Genomic DNA, 14663 nt, shown 5'->3' with positions numbered 1-14663 from the left:
CAATTTGTCCATCTTCTCTTACAATTATGTATCCCCACCCTCCCCCTCTGACCTCCGTATCAGTATACAGAGGTGTATTATCAGGATTTCGATTTTTTTGTAAGGTTCTTGTGCCCTGAAATCCTCGCAGTTCACCAAGTAATTGTATGGATCCAAAATACCTATCCATGAATACAGTCATTCCCTGAGGTAGGTAGCTGTCAATATGACAATTACTTTTCCCTTATGTCAAGTTCAGGACTAGTTAAATCTAACTAGTCTGGCAAGGACAAAGAAACAGAATTAAATTTAAAATCACTTGACTGGGTAACACAAACTGAACATTTGTATAAGACAAAACAAACACATCTTTTTACGGGAGACAAGAACCAATAGCTACAAAAGGTAGTAGTAGTAGCCTAAGACATTTACATTTATAGAAAATTTTCTAGGCCTAGGCCTAGTATTGAATAGACAAAAGACAAAGGACTGACTTGGCCCCTATGGTACACCCCCTGTGGTACACCTGATGAGACTGGACGTGGTGTCGAAGACGCCCGTCCAACGGTGACCCTGAAGCGGCGCGCTGTCAGATAACTCTTGACGAGCTTGTAGATCGAGCCGGGTAGAGGGGACGACGCTAGCTTGTATAGAAGACCCTCGTGCCAGACCCGGTCGAAGGCTTTACTCACGTCCATCAGGACTGAGGTCGAGTGATGTTTCCGTTCCATCGCTTCAGCGATGGTGTTGAGGACCCACCGCAGCTAGAGAGATGTGGAGTGGCCCCGGTGGAAGCCGTACTGCTCAGTCCTGATCGAAGAGAAGAACGCCTTTAGGGAATCTCGCCAGGATGATGAACCACCCGAGCCGACAGGTTCTTCAATGCCGGAGTCCCGAGGGAGTCCGGTCCAGGGGCCTTCTTCAGACGGAGTTGAACGATGTAGCTCTTCACCTCGCTGACGGTCACGTGGGGGAGATCTTCCTCGTCGGAGTCTTGCTCGTAGGGTTCTACGGAGTCGTCAACAACCTGGCAGAAGTCCTCGTCGTAGACGTGTGGGTGAGGGGAAAACTGGTCTTCCAGCGAGTCGGCAAAGGTTTCTGCACGGTCCTCGGGCGAGTAGACGAGCCCGCGTCCCCCTAGCAGTGGTCTGTTGTGAGTTTTCGTGCCGCGCAGATCTTTGACGACCCTCCAGATGCCCTCGTTAGTGTCAGCTTGGCCCTCGATAAAGTCTTCCCACTCCGACTTCTGGGACCGATGCTCAGTCAGCAGCCGGGAGCACCTCCTAGCCTGCCGGTTAAAATCCGCCTTCGCACGAGGGCAGTGGGCCTGCTGGTACGCTCTCCGCAGGCGACGTCGCAGGGTGATCTCGTCCCACAGCTCCTGGGGAAGTGGTGGCGGGGCCCTCGGGTCGACCTCAGAGCTCGAAGCAACCACAGTGTCTTGCAGCAGGGTCATCAGGACCAGGACTTTCTGGTCGAGCTCCTCCGTGGACACAGCGGGGGAGGCGGTCGAGGGGCGTTGGCCTGGAGGTTGGCGAATTTCACTCAGTTCACCATCTTCCTGCGGACTGGAGAGCGGTCAGGGACTCCTCCCTGCGGCAGATCGACGATCACCGGGACGTGGTCTGAGGAGAGGTCGGTGACGACGAATACTACGACTGTGCCAACGAATGAGCCAGCCAGTCCAATGTCCAGGAGGTCTGGCGGGTGGCCGGCACCGGGGTAGTGAGTTGGGTCGGCAGGGGCTACCACGTTGATTTGAGGGTGGGCGGTGAGGAACCTCCTGAGGGCGGTTCCAGTAGCGTTTCCCCTCCTGCAGCCCCAGTTTATGTGCTTGGCGTTGAGGTCGTCTGCCAGAAGCGCTGGAGTGCTGGGGGGCAGGAACACGTCCAGGAGTCCGGGGTTGAGGCGTCTCGCTGGCGGGTTGTAGGCGGAGGAGATCTTCAGCTCCGCCCCGTCGTGTTGGAGGGCGATGGAAGCCACCTCGATGCCAGGTGGGAAGTTCCTGGGGATCGGCCTGTGGGTGGCCCTGCGATGAACCAGTACCGCAGAACCACCACTGTGGTTTCGTGTCTGCAGGGGCCGGTCCGCCCGGTGGACGAAGTAGTTCCGTGTCCCCACCGCGCAGATGCGTCTCCTGGATGAGGGCCACGTCAACGTCCATGTCGGTCAGAAGCTGGGTCAGCTCGTGGCGTTTGTCGGCAAGCCCGTCGGTATTCCACGTGAGGATGCGGGGTCTACGCATACTGTGTGGTCAACTGATCAACAAGTCGCTTATCGACGGCCAACACGCTCCTCAGCGTGGAGATGAGTTGAGCCAGCTCAGACTGCTGCGACGGGCTCTTGGACGACTGGGCCGGGGTTGAGGCCGGCTCGATAGGCTGGGCACTGCGGCTGGGCCGCGGGGCATGGCTGCTGGGCTGCCGGGCAGGGCCGCTAGGCTGGTGAGGAGGGACCTCCAGACTGCCTCTGCCACAGAGACGGTTGGCTCAACAGGAGGGGTAGCAGATCGAGGCCTTGGGCCGGAAGCTCTGCCGCGGTTGGCCGGATTGCGAGGAGCCTGTTGACGCCTTCTCCGCTGGGTTTGGAAGCCCTCGTCGTCAACTTTGGGAGCTGCTCGTCCTCCACGGGTTCAGGTGCTGGCGGGACGACCCGGCGCGGTTGACGGCCCGACGGTGCCGTATTCGACTTCGCCGCTGCCGCGTAGGAAGATCAATGCTGCGACTTGAAACAGGAGCAGCCCCTGTAGTTTGCTGTGTGGGCCTCCCCACAGTTGCAGCATTTCGCCTGGGCTGCTGGTTCCTTGGGGCATTCGGTAGCTGGATGACTGTCCGCGCAGCGGACACAGCGGACCTGGCGATGGCACTGGCCCGATCCACGGCCGAAGCCCTGGCAACGGTGGCACTGGATGGGGCCACTGGGTCGTTTGTACTGCCGAACCTCCACCTTGCAGTAAAAAAGCTCTCCGAATGTCAGTTGTTCGTTAAACGTTACCCTACTTTTTTGCTGCAGGACACAAAAACTATGCACGTTATGGTATGTTTTACCTAAGAGCAATGGATAAACTGCCGGTTGGTGTGATGAAGAACTTTCTATGGAGATTATTTCATGAGACACATTCCTGGCTACTGGAATGGAATTTGGAGTGATATGTGGATTGAAACAACATTCATGCGTTTTGGCCATGGCCTCAAGAGGATTAAAGGAATAACTTTGAAACCAGAGACTCTGAAGACGTGGGGATTATGTTTACATATATATTTGTCAAGGGAGAAATAAGCAAAAGTCTAAGCAGGAGAAACACAAAGAGGATATACAATCAAGAATTATAACAGATAGTAAAGACCGAAAAGGGCTCTGCAACCACCTGCTAAATTACATAGACCCACTGAAATTTGAATCTCATCCTGAGGAACTGTTAAACATTGCTATGGGGAAACTATGCCCAAATACGGTAAATGTCAATGATGCCGTGGAAATTGGTATAACACAGCATTATTCGACGAGTCTGGTGAAATGAGAATATGTTAAAACAAATCAAAATTGAAGATATTGCTAAAGGAATAATTATCTACCCGACTAACGACATCAGGTCGTATATCCTTTGTAATTGATGGATCGGCTTAACTCTCGGTTATTTCTTGGCCTGATAAAAGTACTATGAGTGACTACATTTCTCGGTTTAAATCTGCGCTTACCAAAACTGCAGTTAGGCGATGTGTAAAGGTACTTAGTTTTTGACTGTTATTGTCCTTTCAGCACTAAAGATGTTGCAAGGAAACAAAGAGAATCAAGGGTTAGTAGGGTTTATCAGCTATCACGGCTGTCCCCACTTCCATCGCAAAAACTCATTCTCACTGTTACTGAAAATAAGAAACAACTAATAAATCTTATCTGTTGTGACCTTGTAGAGGATATGAAAAATCTTGAAAAAAACACAAACTAGTTGTTACAGGACAGGACGAGACTCCAAATGAAATATCAGGTTTGAGTCTTTTAAAACGGCAAGACTTAAAAAAATCTCCATGAAGAAGCAGATGTAATAATAGTGCAACAAGCATGCGTCCTAGAAAAATACAGAGCAAGCAGTCGGTGATAGTGGTTTCTGAGGACACTGATGTGTTTTTATTACTTCTATACCACTATTATATGACGGAAGGTTTTACCACACCAATGTACATGGAATCACCTATTCGAGGAAGGCCACTGATAGGAAAATCTGTCCAAAAAAAAAAAGACATCATACCTGATATCTTGGCTGGACATGCTCTAAGTGGATACCACAGCTAGGCTTTTTGGTTTAGGAAAAGTTAAAGTGGTGAAGGCTTTAAAAGACGGGCATTCTCTTTCAATGGTTGGAGAGAAAACAGCAATATACTGAAATGTGAACACACAAGCTTCCATTTTTATGAATTCTTGCTACGGTTATCCCAAATGTTTGACCACTTCAGAAGCGCAAGTCCACTAAGACGGGCAAGTCACAGTTGTTCGCAACGTACACGATTGTGTTCACTGCCACCTACAATGAAAGCCTTACGAATGAAGCTTTCATTAAAAACGTAAAACGTGCACACCTTCATCTGGAAGAATGCTTTGAGTCCACCTTATTCGATAGACACTGAACAATTTGGCTACTACAAAGACAGTATTAATAAAGTACTTAGGCCCATAGGTGTGCCGAAAAATGTAGCATTAGCTCTAAAAGAAATACTGGGTAGTAAGTGGTTATCGATTTCGATTGGACACACGCATGTCAGCAGACCCTATGAATGAATGAAGCCCTTGTGCACTATTATATAAACCATTAGAGTTTGGTTATCAGTTAGTTCCTTGCTGAATTTTCTTCATCTTTCTCTTCTTCTCTTACATTCGCGCTCTCTCCTCCACTTCGCACTAACTTTCCCTACATCGGCGTCTCACCCCTTCCACTGTCCTAATTAATAAATCCATTCATCGTCAACCCCGACGCAGGCTCGGATAGAGCTGAGAGTGGCAGGTCAGCCAAGCATCAATAATGTTGTCCTCATAATTTCAGATTACTTTAAAAGAGTCAACTCAAAGATTATGGAAATACTGACGATGTACATAACAGTTCGATATAATAATCATTTCTTGTAAATGTCCTATAATTTTTCCAAAGCTATTTTTTTTTACAAAAGTTGACCACTCATAGCTGCATTAGGTTGTACATAATATTAGGTTTAATAATGCATTAAAAAAACATTATTTCTATTTATTCTACCTGGAGGTGTTCTATGGCATTATGGCTATGGTAGATGTGTAATAGGCTACTATAGTATTCATCAAATTTAAAGAAGCAAATGTTATCAAAAAGTGTCCTCCCCCACTGCAAACTCAAAGCTTTAGTAGTAACTGCAATAAACATTTTTTACTTATATGCCAACCTCGTATGAAGGACGGGTACTCTGCTACTGTTTCCATAGTTTGCAAATCGGCTCTTTTAATGATTGCTCAAGAAATGTAGCACGGTATTAATTCAGTTATATTTTTAGTATATCAAATTATCTAGGGTGTTTCGCGTTTTTCCATTGTAATCTTTTTGCCAACAGAAATTCAAATGTGTAGTAAATATTTAATTTTAACCAAGTAACTAAATGTTTGTAGATCTCGTTTCCTTAAATTGTAAATTTAATATGAACAGTGATTTAATTATCCAGCATATCATAATGTAAACAAATATTTTCTTCATAAGGATAACATGGAAACTTGTTGTTGGGCAGAGCCCAAGGGACTTTAAAGAAAATATAAACTCAGTTTGAAAATCTGCATACCTAGACAAACATTTTGGTATATAATATGTGGGGTTGAACTTTAAACAAAAGCCTTATTGTTTATAGAGTTTCATGAAGTTGATTAGTAATATAGATTTACATAAAAGCATGTACATACAGACGAACAATCTTAATTAAAAATGTATTCAGTAAAATTTAACAACAAACTCCTGATAATATTTATATATCAGCCGTTGACCAGCATTGTTGCAACGAGGGCATTGTTTCGTTGAGTGTCACAACAATTGTATCGCCTAATACACTGGTTAAAATATTTACAAAATGTTTCTTACCCTCACAAGGGGAAAATTTGACTTACTTTTATCGGGGTGGAGACTGTGATCTGCTGGACGGGTTTTATTTAGTACAACAGAACTCTCCATTTCAGCCCAAAAGCAAATTTCCTTTTTTTTTGTATAACATTGATAATGGTAGACCTACACAGTAATCTTACAATAGTTTTCAATTCAATTTAACAAAGGTATTTTTAACAGTTCTTTGAACTACATTGAACGTTCAACATCTTCAGTTGTTAATAATTTCTTTAAAACATGCAATAATCTAATACATACTATGTGACATAACGTTCAACATCTTAACAGTTGTTAATAACTACTTTAATCAAGCAATAATTTAACGAATGTCACATGACGCTCAACATCTTAACAGTTGTTAATAATTACTTTAATCAAGCAATAATTTAACGAATGTCACATGACGCTCAACATCTTAACAGTTGTTAATAATGACTTTAAACATGCAATAATCTAATAAATGTAACAAAACGTTCAACATCTTAACAGTTCTCAATAATGACTTTAAAACATGTAATAATTTAATAAATACTATTAGCCCAGTCAATAAAGGGGAAAAATAGTGCTTTGTCGGAAGTAATTAGTGAAAGGCTGATTTTTTCATGGGTGTTAGTAGATCATATAAGGAACATTTTCTAAAAAGTCCCCGCCCCTCCCCCTCTTGCTTCCCCCCCTACACCCTTTTAAGTGTATTTGTGTAAGCTTTTATTATTTTATTAATATCTCAGAAACAAACAGCAATAGGATAAATTTTGTTTCGCCATTTCAATCCTTAATATATTCTCTACAAAAAACGCAATAAGAGTGTAATCGATATATTCAGTAGTTTTCTTGTAATTTAAGTTTGAATGTAATTTTTTTCACTTTTAAATTTCAATCTTAGTGTGTTAAGTTGATTTGTATTGAAATGAGACGAGATAGAAAAACATTTTTTATATAAAAAGTTGGCGTATTTTTTAATCTTCAAAATGATATGGGTTTTACGTATTTTAATTGCAGTCAGTTGACAGAATCAGTCCGAGAACGGGAGGAGGTGTCGGGCGCAAGGGCGCTCGCAGCGCGGATCCGCGAGTATAGTTAGTCCGGTCAACCTGTGTTTTAAGGGGGAAGGGGAATTAGAAGAAAGCTGATTTTTTGGAGTCGCAGTCAGATTGGCACCACAACAGATTGGCACCATAGTGTTTTAGCACCCGGCGTCACATTGGAACCTCGTTGACGTGAGGCCATGAAATATCACCCCACGTCAGCTTGGCACCACGATAGATTGGCACCACCCTTTTCTAGAGGTTCCAATCTGTCATGTACTGTTACGACTGATTGGCACCTCTGCGGCCGCCGTCATCTTGGCACCGCGACAGATTGGCACCACCCCTTTCTTGAATGAGGTTTAAAAATACAACAACGCAGTTTTCTGTGTGCAACATTGAGTGGAGCTGGAATATTAATCCAATCCTTCTCTAAAGTCAATCAATACTATACCTGTTCCTCGTGAATGAGATTTAACTACTTGCAGTATTCAAGTAGAGACGGTAAATGTACAAAAAATATGGTAAGTGGTAACCATTTACCATATTTTTTGTGTATTTACCGTCTTGTAACAGTATAAGCGTAAATATATGTTTTTAATGTTACAAGACGTTTCTTTTATTTACTTTCCATCTAATTAACGTACATTATAAATTAAACGTTTAATTTTAATTTTTAACTAAATCATAATATACAAAAATAAAATAAAACGTTAAAATGTAGTTCTTTAATTAAAGACAATCACTTCACAGTCATTCTATAGATTCTTGTGTAAACCATATTAAAAATACTGCAAAGGGCAAACGTATCAAACTGTTACGACTTCCCGAAAGATTAATCAAATTTTAAGTTGATTCTAAAAATATTTTAAGTTTTGGAACGGTCAGAGTGAGGCAGAGAGTCTGTCAACTATCACTAATCGTCTTGTTTTCCGGGTCCGACTCCTATTGTTGGGGCGTACGCACATCCACGGAAACAAGAGATACTGACTCATAATTAATATGTTCAGTATAAATATGTAGCTTGTGCAACTTTTGATGATCTACAAAAACAAATATCATTACGTTCTTAGTCATGATTTTTTTGACATTTTACATTAAATTTCTAGCAAATCGGTTTACGTCTGCCTTGACAAGTAAATACTACATGTAATGTGTAAATTAAACATATTTTAATAACTAACAAACATACATGTTATTACGTTTTCTACAATGAGATTCTGTGAATTTTGATATGAAATTACAAACAAATCTGTTTACTTTTGCAAGTAACAACTACTGATTGATGTTAACAAATCCGAACAGTTATTATTTCTTGTGAAATTATTATTATAGGTTAAAAATAAGAACAAACAACTTTGTCAATACTAACACCAGATTTTATTTTAAACAATAAATAACTTTTACACATATTTACATTTATACATAATTAAGTAGTTTTTGCAATAATGCCGAACATTAAAACAACGTTTCAAAATAAAAATAATCTAATCATGAAAAATACTATACAAAAAACTGTACAATGATTGATATTTAAAGAAAGAAACTTGAAAAATTGAACCAAGACAAATATTATACAAAATAACGATACATGTAGGCCTACTAGGTTTGGTTATAAACTGTGACTATAAAAAACAACATAAAAATAATAATTATTACAATTACAAATTACTCTAAGTGACCGCGGCCTTTGACAACCTCGGCAAGGCACGGATCGTTGTCACTGCACTTTAATTTACAAGTCCCCGGACACTGTTTATTTACACAAATCATAAAATCCCATCCGTTGTTATAAGTTTTTTTACGCCTATACAAAAACCCGTCCTCATCGGCCCACCAAAAACCACCAAATCGAGATTTAATTTTCCTAGCTGACATCTTGACCACTGTTCGATCTGAACTGGCACATCACAAACTGTACATCCCTTTTATACCTAAGCCGTATCTGTCCGGTCCAAGTGAGTGAGGGATGAACCAGGCATGGATAGCCATTCCATGAGTCACTCACGTATTTTTGAGGGGTTTCACGCAAAGGCTGACGAACTGAATTTCTTTATATGAATATAATCTGTCAATATTACTCCATCGTATTTTGGTCGGTATATTATATCCATTGTAACGAAAATAAAGGGTATATCGAGGTAATTTTTTAAAACTATTGTATTCTTCAAGTAAGTACCCTTTAACGAAACAGCCTTTTCTTATAGTAAGCACTTAACCAACCCTAATTTTTAACAGTTTATTTATTCGTAAAATAAAATAATTCTAATGAAACCCAATAAAGCAAGTAAACAAATATTACTATATAAAACAAATAAATTCGTATTCTTATTATAAGAAGGTTCCAACTGAATAAATGATCCTGTCCGTAGAACCGGTACACAGCTTTTTGTAACATATACCCGTAAGGTAATATACTTAATATACGTAAGCCGATTCTTTGCTTCAAAATTGTGGGCGACTGGGAAGTTGTAGAACGACGGGAGAGGGCTCAAATTAAAGGTCTCGATCTCGGGACGGCGGGAAAAATAGCGAAATTCCCTCAATTTTAACACAAAATTAGATATAACGTAACATGTTTTCCATAAGAATAGCATTATAAACCATTTTATGCTGATTTTTGTTAATTCAATACAGCAATTCAATATCGTGATTAACCAGTAATCAATATTACATTTGGATTACTCATTTGCCAGTCAATTCTACAATGTACTATATAAAACCAGGGATAACGTTACCTATAATAATTAAGACTTTTTAGTTACATCTAAGAATGTTGAAATAAATACGTGTATTTTTAAGTAAATTAGTTAACTGTATAATAAGTATTAGAATATTATGAGATGGTTCAAATCAAAGGAATTTAACTTAGAATATATGAAAAAAATAATAAAGTGTTTTACTTATACTTTGAAGGTTATTGTGTTGAAGGAATATTTAACATGAAATAACCACATTGACTAACTAAAAAACGATTCAAGATTAAATGGAAAACTTCTTCTTCGTTTTGATTTCAAAACATATGTTAAAGATTTATTCTACACTTTTTTTTGTAAAATTACTGACATTTATATTTGAAATTTATTGTAATTTTTATTCAATATTTTGTATGAAGTGGTGGTAAGCACCTAAACCTCAACGGCTACTCTTAGAAAGCATCCTTGGAATAAAGATGAAATAGGTTTGTTCAGGTATTTATTTGTTCATTAAGTAAGCACGATGACAAGTTCCAATGGGTGTAAAAACAATATAGTTGGGCGGAGATTTTAACAAGGTTCTGCCTGTTGCAACTGTCCCGTTGCTCCAAGGAAAAACGGTTAAAATAATATAGCCTAGCATGCATGGGAGTAAAGGAAGCATCCATAAATACCTCAGTTTCTGTTAAAAACTAACCAAAAATATTCTTTTCGAAGACGCTGATAAAAAGTAATTTTGTGATTGGTTTCGATGACTAGATAATTGAACCCTAATCATTCGCAAAATAGTTAGTAATCGATGATTAGGCCCTTTTTTTTATTGAATATGTTAAGTCAACCACACCTTTAGGAGGAATACCACCACGTAATCTTAAACTAGGCTAATATTAGTTTTTAAATGTTGATTAGAATCAAACAAATCCAGCGTTAAGTTTGGTCAATGGGATGTCCTTACACTAATTTTTTTTACCTTTACAAAAGGAGTGGGTTTGACCAAGAACTAATCTTATCTCAACACACCTTTTAAATCCTGTTAAGTTAATAAATGTCTTCTTTTCAGTCCGACGTTAGGTTCGACAGATTCCTGCACATCGTCCAAAATTGCGTCAAACGGTATTTTTTGCAGCTATTTCCCCTGCGATTTGATTTCTGATTAAAGAGGAGAGGGTAAGATGGCCTAATTCTTTTCTGTGTCCATTGTGGGTACTGCAGTATTAAATTTTCACCACACCATCACTGTAGGTAACTACCATAATTCAAAGGACAGTATGCATTTATTTTTTAAGACCCGTTTATTTTAATATCTCTTTTTCTTTTTGGGGAAACAATGGTATCTTCATAATAACCAGAACGATTGCATTGGAAATACTCTACTTTTCTATCAGTATTTGTCTTAGCCCCTCTCTTTTTAACAAATATTACTGTATATTCCTCTTCTACTTGATTTTTCCATTTATTGAATTCATCACTATTATTAAATTCATCACTATTATTAAATTCATCACTATTATTAAATTCAAGTTTTGCAGTTTGCAATGAAATGTTGTGATCGTTCTCTTTGATGGGTTTTGAAGTCATTAAAATTTGCATATACTGAGTTACAGGAGGCACACCTAAGTAAAACTGAACGTAGGCCTACCTTATCAGAAAACGCAATGTCAACGTGCACATTGTTCCAGTGTCTTTTTAAATTAAAAATTTTATTAAAATCCTTATCACATAACTCACACTTAAAAATGTTCTTGGAAGACATTATTTTTTTAGTTTTAAAAGTTAAGGCGTTGGCTTAAAATATGTCTAGACCATGGGCCTAGCCTAGAAAATCATTGCCTCATGCACAAAGCTCACATTTTAAATTTTTTCTTTTGAAATTTGGAATTTGTTTCTTTGAAGAATATTTTTGTCAGTAAATTTATACTTTGTTTATGCAATGAAAGTGAATGCTTTGACTTACCATTCAAATTTCTAGCTCAACCACTTCTATGTCATTATCCAGTGCCGCTAACAGTACCGCTAATGCTGCAGCTAACACTGCCAATGCCGGAGCTGCAGCTAACACTGCCGGTGCCGGAGCTGCAGCTAGCACTGCTGTTGCCGGAGCTGCAGCTAACACTGCCAATGCCGGAGCTGCAGCTAGCACTGCTGGTGCCGGAGCTGCAGCTAACACTGCCAATGCCGGAGCTGCAGCTAACACTGCCAATGCCGGAGCTGCAGCTAACACTGCCGGTGCCGGAGCTGCAGCTAACACTGCTGGTGCCGGGGCTGCAGCTAACACTGCCAATGCCGGAGCTCCAGCTAACACTGCCGGAGCCGGAGATGCAGATTACACTGCCTATGCCGGAGCTGCAGCTAACACTGCCAATGCCGGAGCTGCAGCTAACACTGCCAATGCCGGAGCTCCAGCTAACACTGCCAATTCCGGAGCTGCAGCTAGCACTGCTGGTGCCGGAGCTGCAGCTAACACTGCCAATGCCGGAGCTGCAGCTAGCACTGCCGGCGCCGGAGCTGCAGCTAACACTGCTGGTGCCGGAGCTGCAGCTAACACTGCCAATGCCGGAGCTCCAGCTAACACTGCCGGTGCCGGAGATGCAGATTACACTGCCTATGCCGGAGCTGCAGCTAGCATTGCTGGTGCCGGAGCTGCAGCTAACACTGCCAATGCCGGAGCTCCAGCTAACACTGCCGGTGCCGGAGCTGCAGCTAGCACTGACGTACCAATGAAAGCCCAAACAATCTGATGCGCATGGTTGAATCTTAGTTTCAGCTGGTTATAAAAAGATTCCTGATCGTTATTTGTCCGTCGGGGTTCCCCAAAAACGGACAGGTGGAGACCGCCATCACCTGAACAAAACATTTTCTATGCATATCCCAACTACATTCTCAAGCATCTTCTCCCAATTTCTGGGTTCTTTTATCTCCTTTACATTGTATCCGACTATTGTGTAATTTACATGGGCTACTGCATGTTTCACGCTGGCCAGCATATTGCTGCTTCCTGGGATTATAGGCAAGCACTTTTCACCGGGGTCTAATGCATTCAGAAGCAGCCTGGCCTGCTTGCACAACATCACCTTGGACTCAAGGCTTAGTTCTTTCAATAAGTCCAACTTGGATATTGTGAAACTAGTCAGTATCTTAGAGGGGAGGGTGTAGTCAGGAAATAGTGCTTCAATTACAGCTGGAGTTTTAAGTTCCCTGGGGATCTCTGCAATGGGTGTTCTTGTCCTTACAACTTTCCTCTCCAGGACAGTGGGCCCCCATTTTATCCTAGATTCCTCCCACCTTATAAAATAATATTTGTCCCTCTCTTCTCTTGCTTGTTTACTCAGTATGTCAATTACAGCAATTTGTTTTGTGCTAGGGGTCTCTGCATTTTCTATGAACCAGTCTATTGTTTCTAGCCTGGCTAGCACTCTTCGATCCTTGTAGTAGTCTTCTTTCTGAGATTGGTTCGGGGGGAAGTACCTGCTTAAGATATTAAATGATCGGGCTGAGTCTTTATCAAGGGACAAGGGGTACTTAGTTCCCATTAGAGACATCGCTGTGGAGAGAGGGTTTGGATCCTTGGTGCATCTTGACGCTCTTTCTTTGGTTTTGAGGTTCATCATTTTCTGTGTTCTCAATATGTTTATTGTCTCTTCTTTGCATCTTAGTATTTTTCTAACTGAGTTCATCAACATCTTCTTTGTGTGATCATTCTCTTCTTCGTTTGTTGCCATACTTTTAGATTCAGAAAGGACTGGTTCTTAAATGCCTCATGAAATTGCACATATTCGCCCTAATTACTCATGTAACTGCGATACCAGTACTGTACCTCTCCTTGCAAATACTTTAAGATAGTTTACTTTTTTACTTCCCATGAGTCTATCGACTTTTCATTATACTCTTCAGTAAATTTTAAAAAGTACATAGGATGGATTAACCTTTCCCTACTATTAAAAGGTACTAACAACATTTCCGCCAACTTTTGGTTACTATCAGTGCTACAACTTAGCTTACGTTCTAGGCCTAAGTTTATTTCGGGATTAAACTGACTAAACTTCTTTTCAACCTCTTCAAACTTGGAACTAAAACTTGACTTGAGTTCATTTATTTCTACAACGTTCTGGCCTACTTTACCAACACAATCTTTGACTGACTCTACAACTTAATTTATCTTAATATCTTGTTCATCATCAAATTCTTTAAACTTAGAATTAACCATACGCTTATGCACATTTGATTCTTCAGTCAAATCATTACCTGACTTTTGAATGTTTTCCTTTTGTAGTTCTATTTCTTTATCTCATTTGTCCTGAACGTTACCTATCATTTCAGTTAAATTTATTTTGTTAGTGTTCATTTCCTGTTGTAAAATTACAGTTTTTTCTTCTACATTAGACATGAATTTTCTCAAATCAAGAACAACACTCTCTAACCTATTTTCTAATCTTTCATTACTTAATTTTACTTCTATCATTTTACTGTCAAGATCTGTTAACCTACTTCCTATCCGTTGAAGCATGGACAAAACAAATGTATTATCTAAGCCTACTGAATCTCTTACAGTTAAGCCTACATCTATTTTCTTATATTGTGGCTCTTCACCCCTCGCCATATCATATTATTTTTGTTTGCCATTATTTAATTAATTTTTCCCTTTAAATTCATTTGACCCCACTACAAGGTTTACTATTTCTAGGAGGTAGATTCTTTGCTCCAGTATTCCTTCTTGTAAATTTACTTTCAATCTCCTTCTCGGGTTCAGGAGGGTATACTCTGATCCAAAGCAGGTTTTTTATCTTTGACCTTTTAGGCCTAGGGCTACTGATATTTGCACCAGTATCATGCGAACTATAACTAGGTTGACTTATACTA

General features: G+C 40.4%; 1 protein-coding gene across 1 annotated transcript; it reads left to right on the top strand.

The window, feature by feature from the left end:
• Window positions 1-11822: 11822 nt before the first annotated feature.
• LOC128984529 (magnetosome-associated protein MamJ-like) lies at window positions 11823-12527 on the top strand. Its single transcript, XM_054403859.1, has one exon. The coding sequence runs from the start codon at window positions 11823-11825 to the stop codon at window positions 12525-12527; it is 705 nt and encodes a 234-aa protein (XP_054259834.1).
• Window positions 12528-14663: the final 2136 nt, after the last annotated feature.

The sequence above is a fragment of the Macrosteles quadrilineatus genome, unplaced genomic scaffold (genome assembly GCF_028750875.1).
Source record: "Macrosteles quadrilineatus isolate MER2022 unplaced genomic scaffold, UCM_ALF_1.0 Scaffold_2__2_contigs__length_208266976, whole genome shotgun sequence".
Lineage (NCBI taxonomy): Eukaryota > Metazoa > Arthropoda > Insecta > Hemiptera > Cicadellidae > Macrosteles > Macrosteles quadrilineatus.
Note: the sequence above shows the minus strand (reverse complement) of the source record. Positions and strands in the feature narration are given on the sequence as shown.

Bases quoted from the DNA above. Each gene is read 5' to 3' on its own strand.
- LOC128984529 (XM_054403859.1), top strand. From the start codon at position 11,823: ATGCTGCAGCTAACACTGCCAATGCCGGAGCTGCAGCTAACACTGCCG.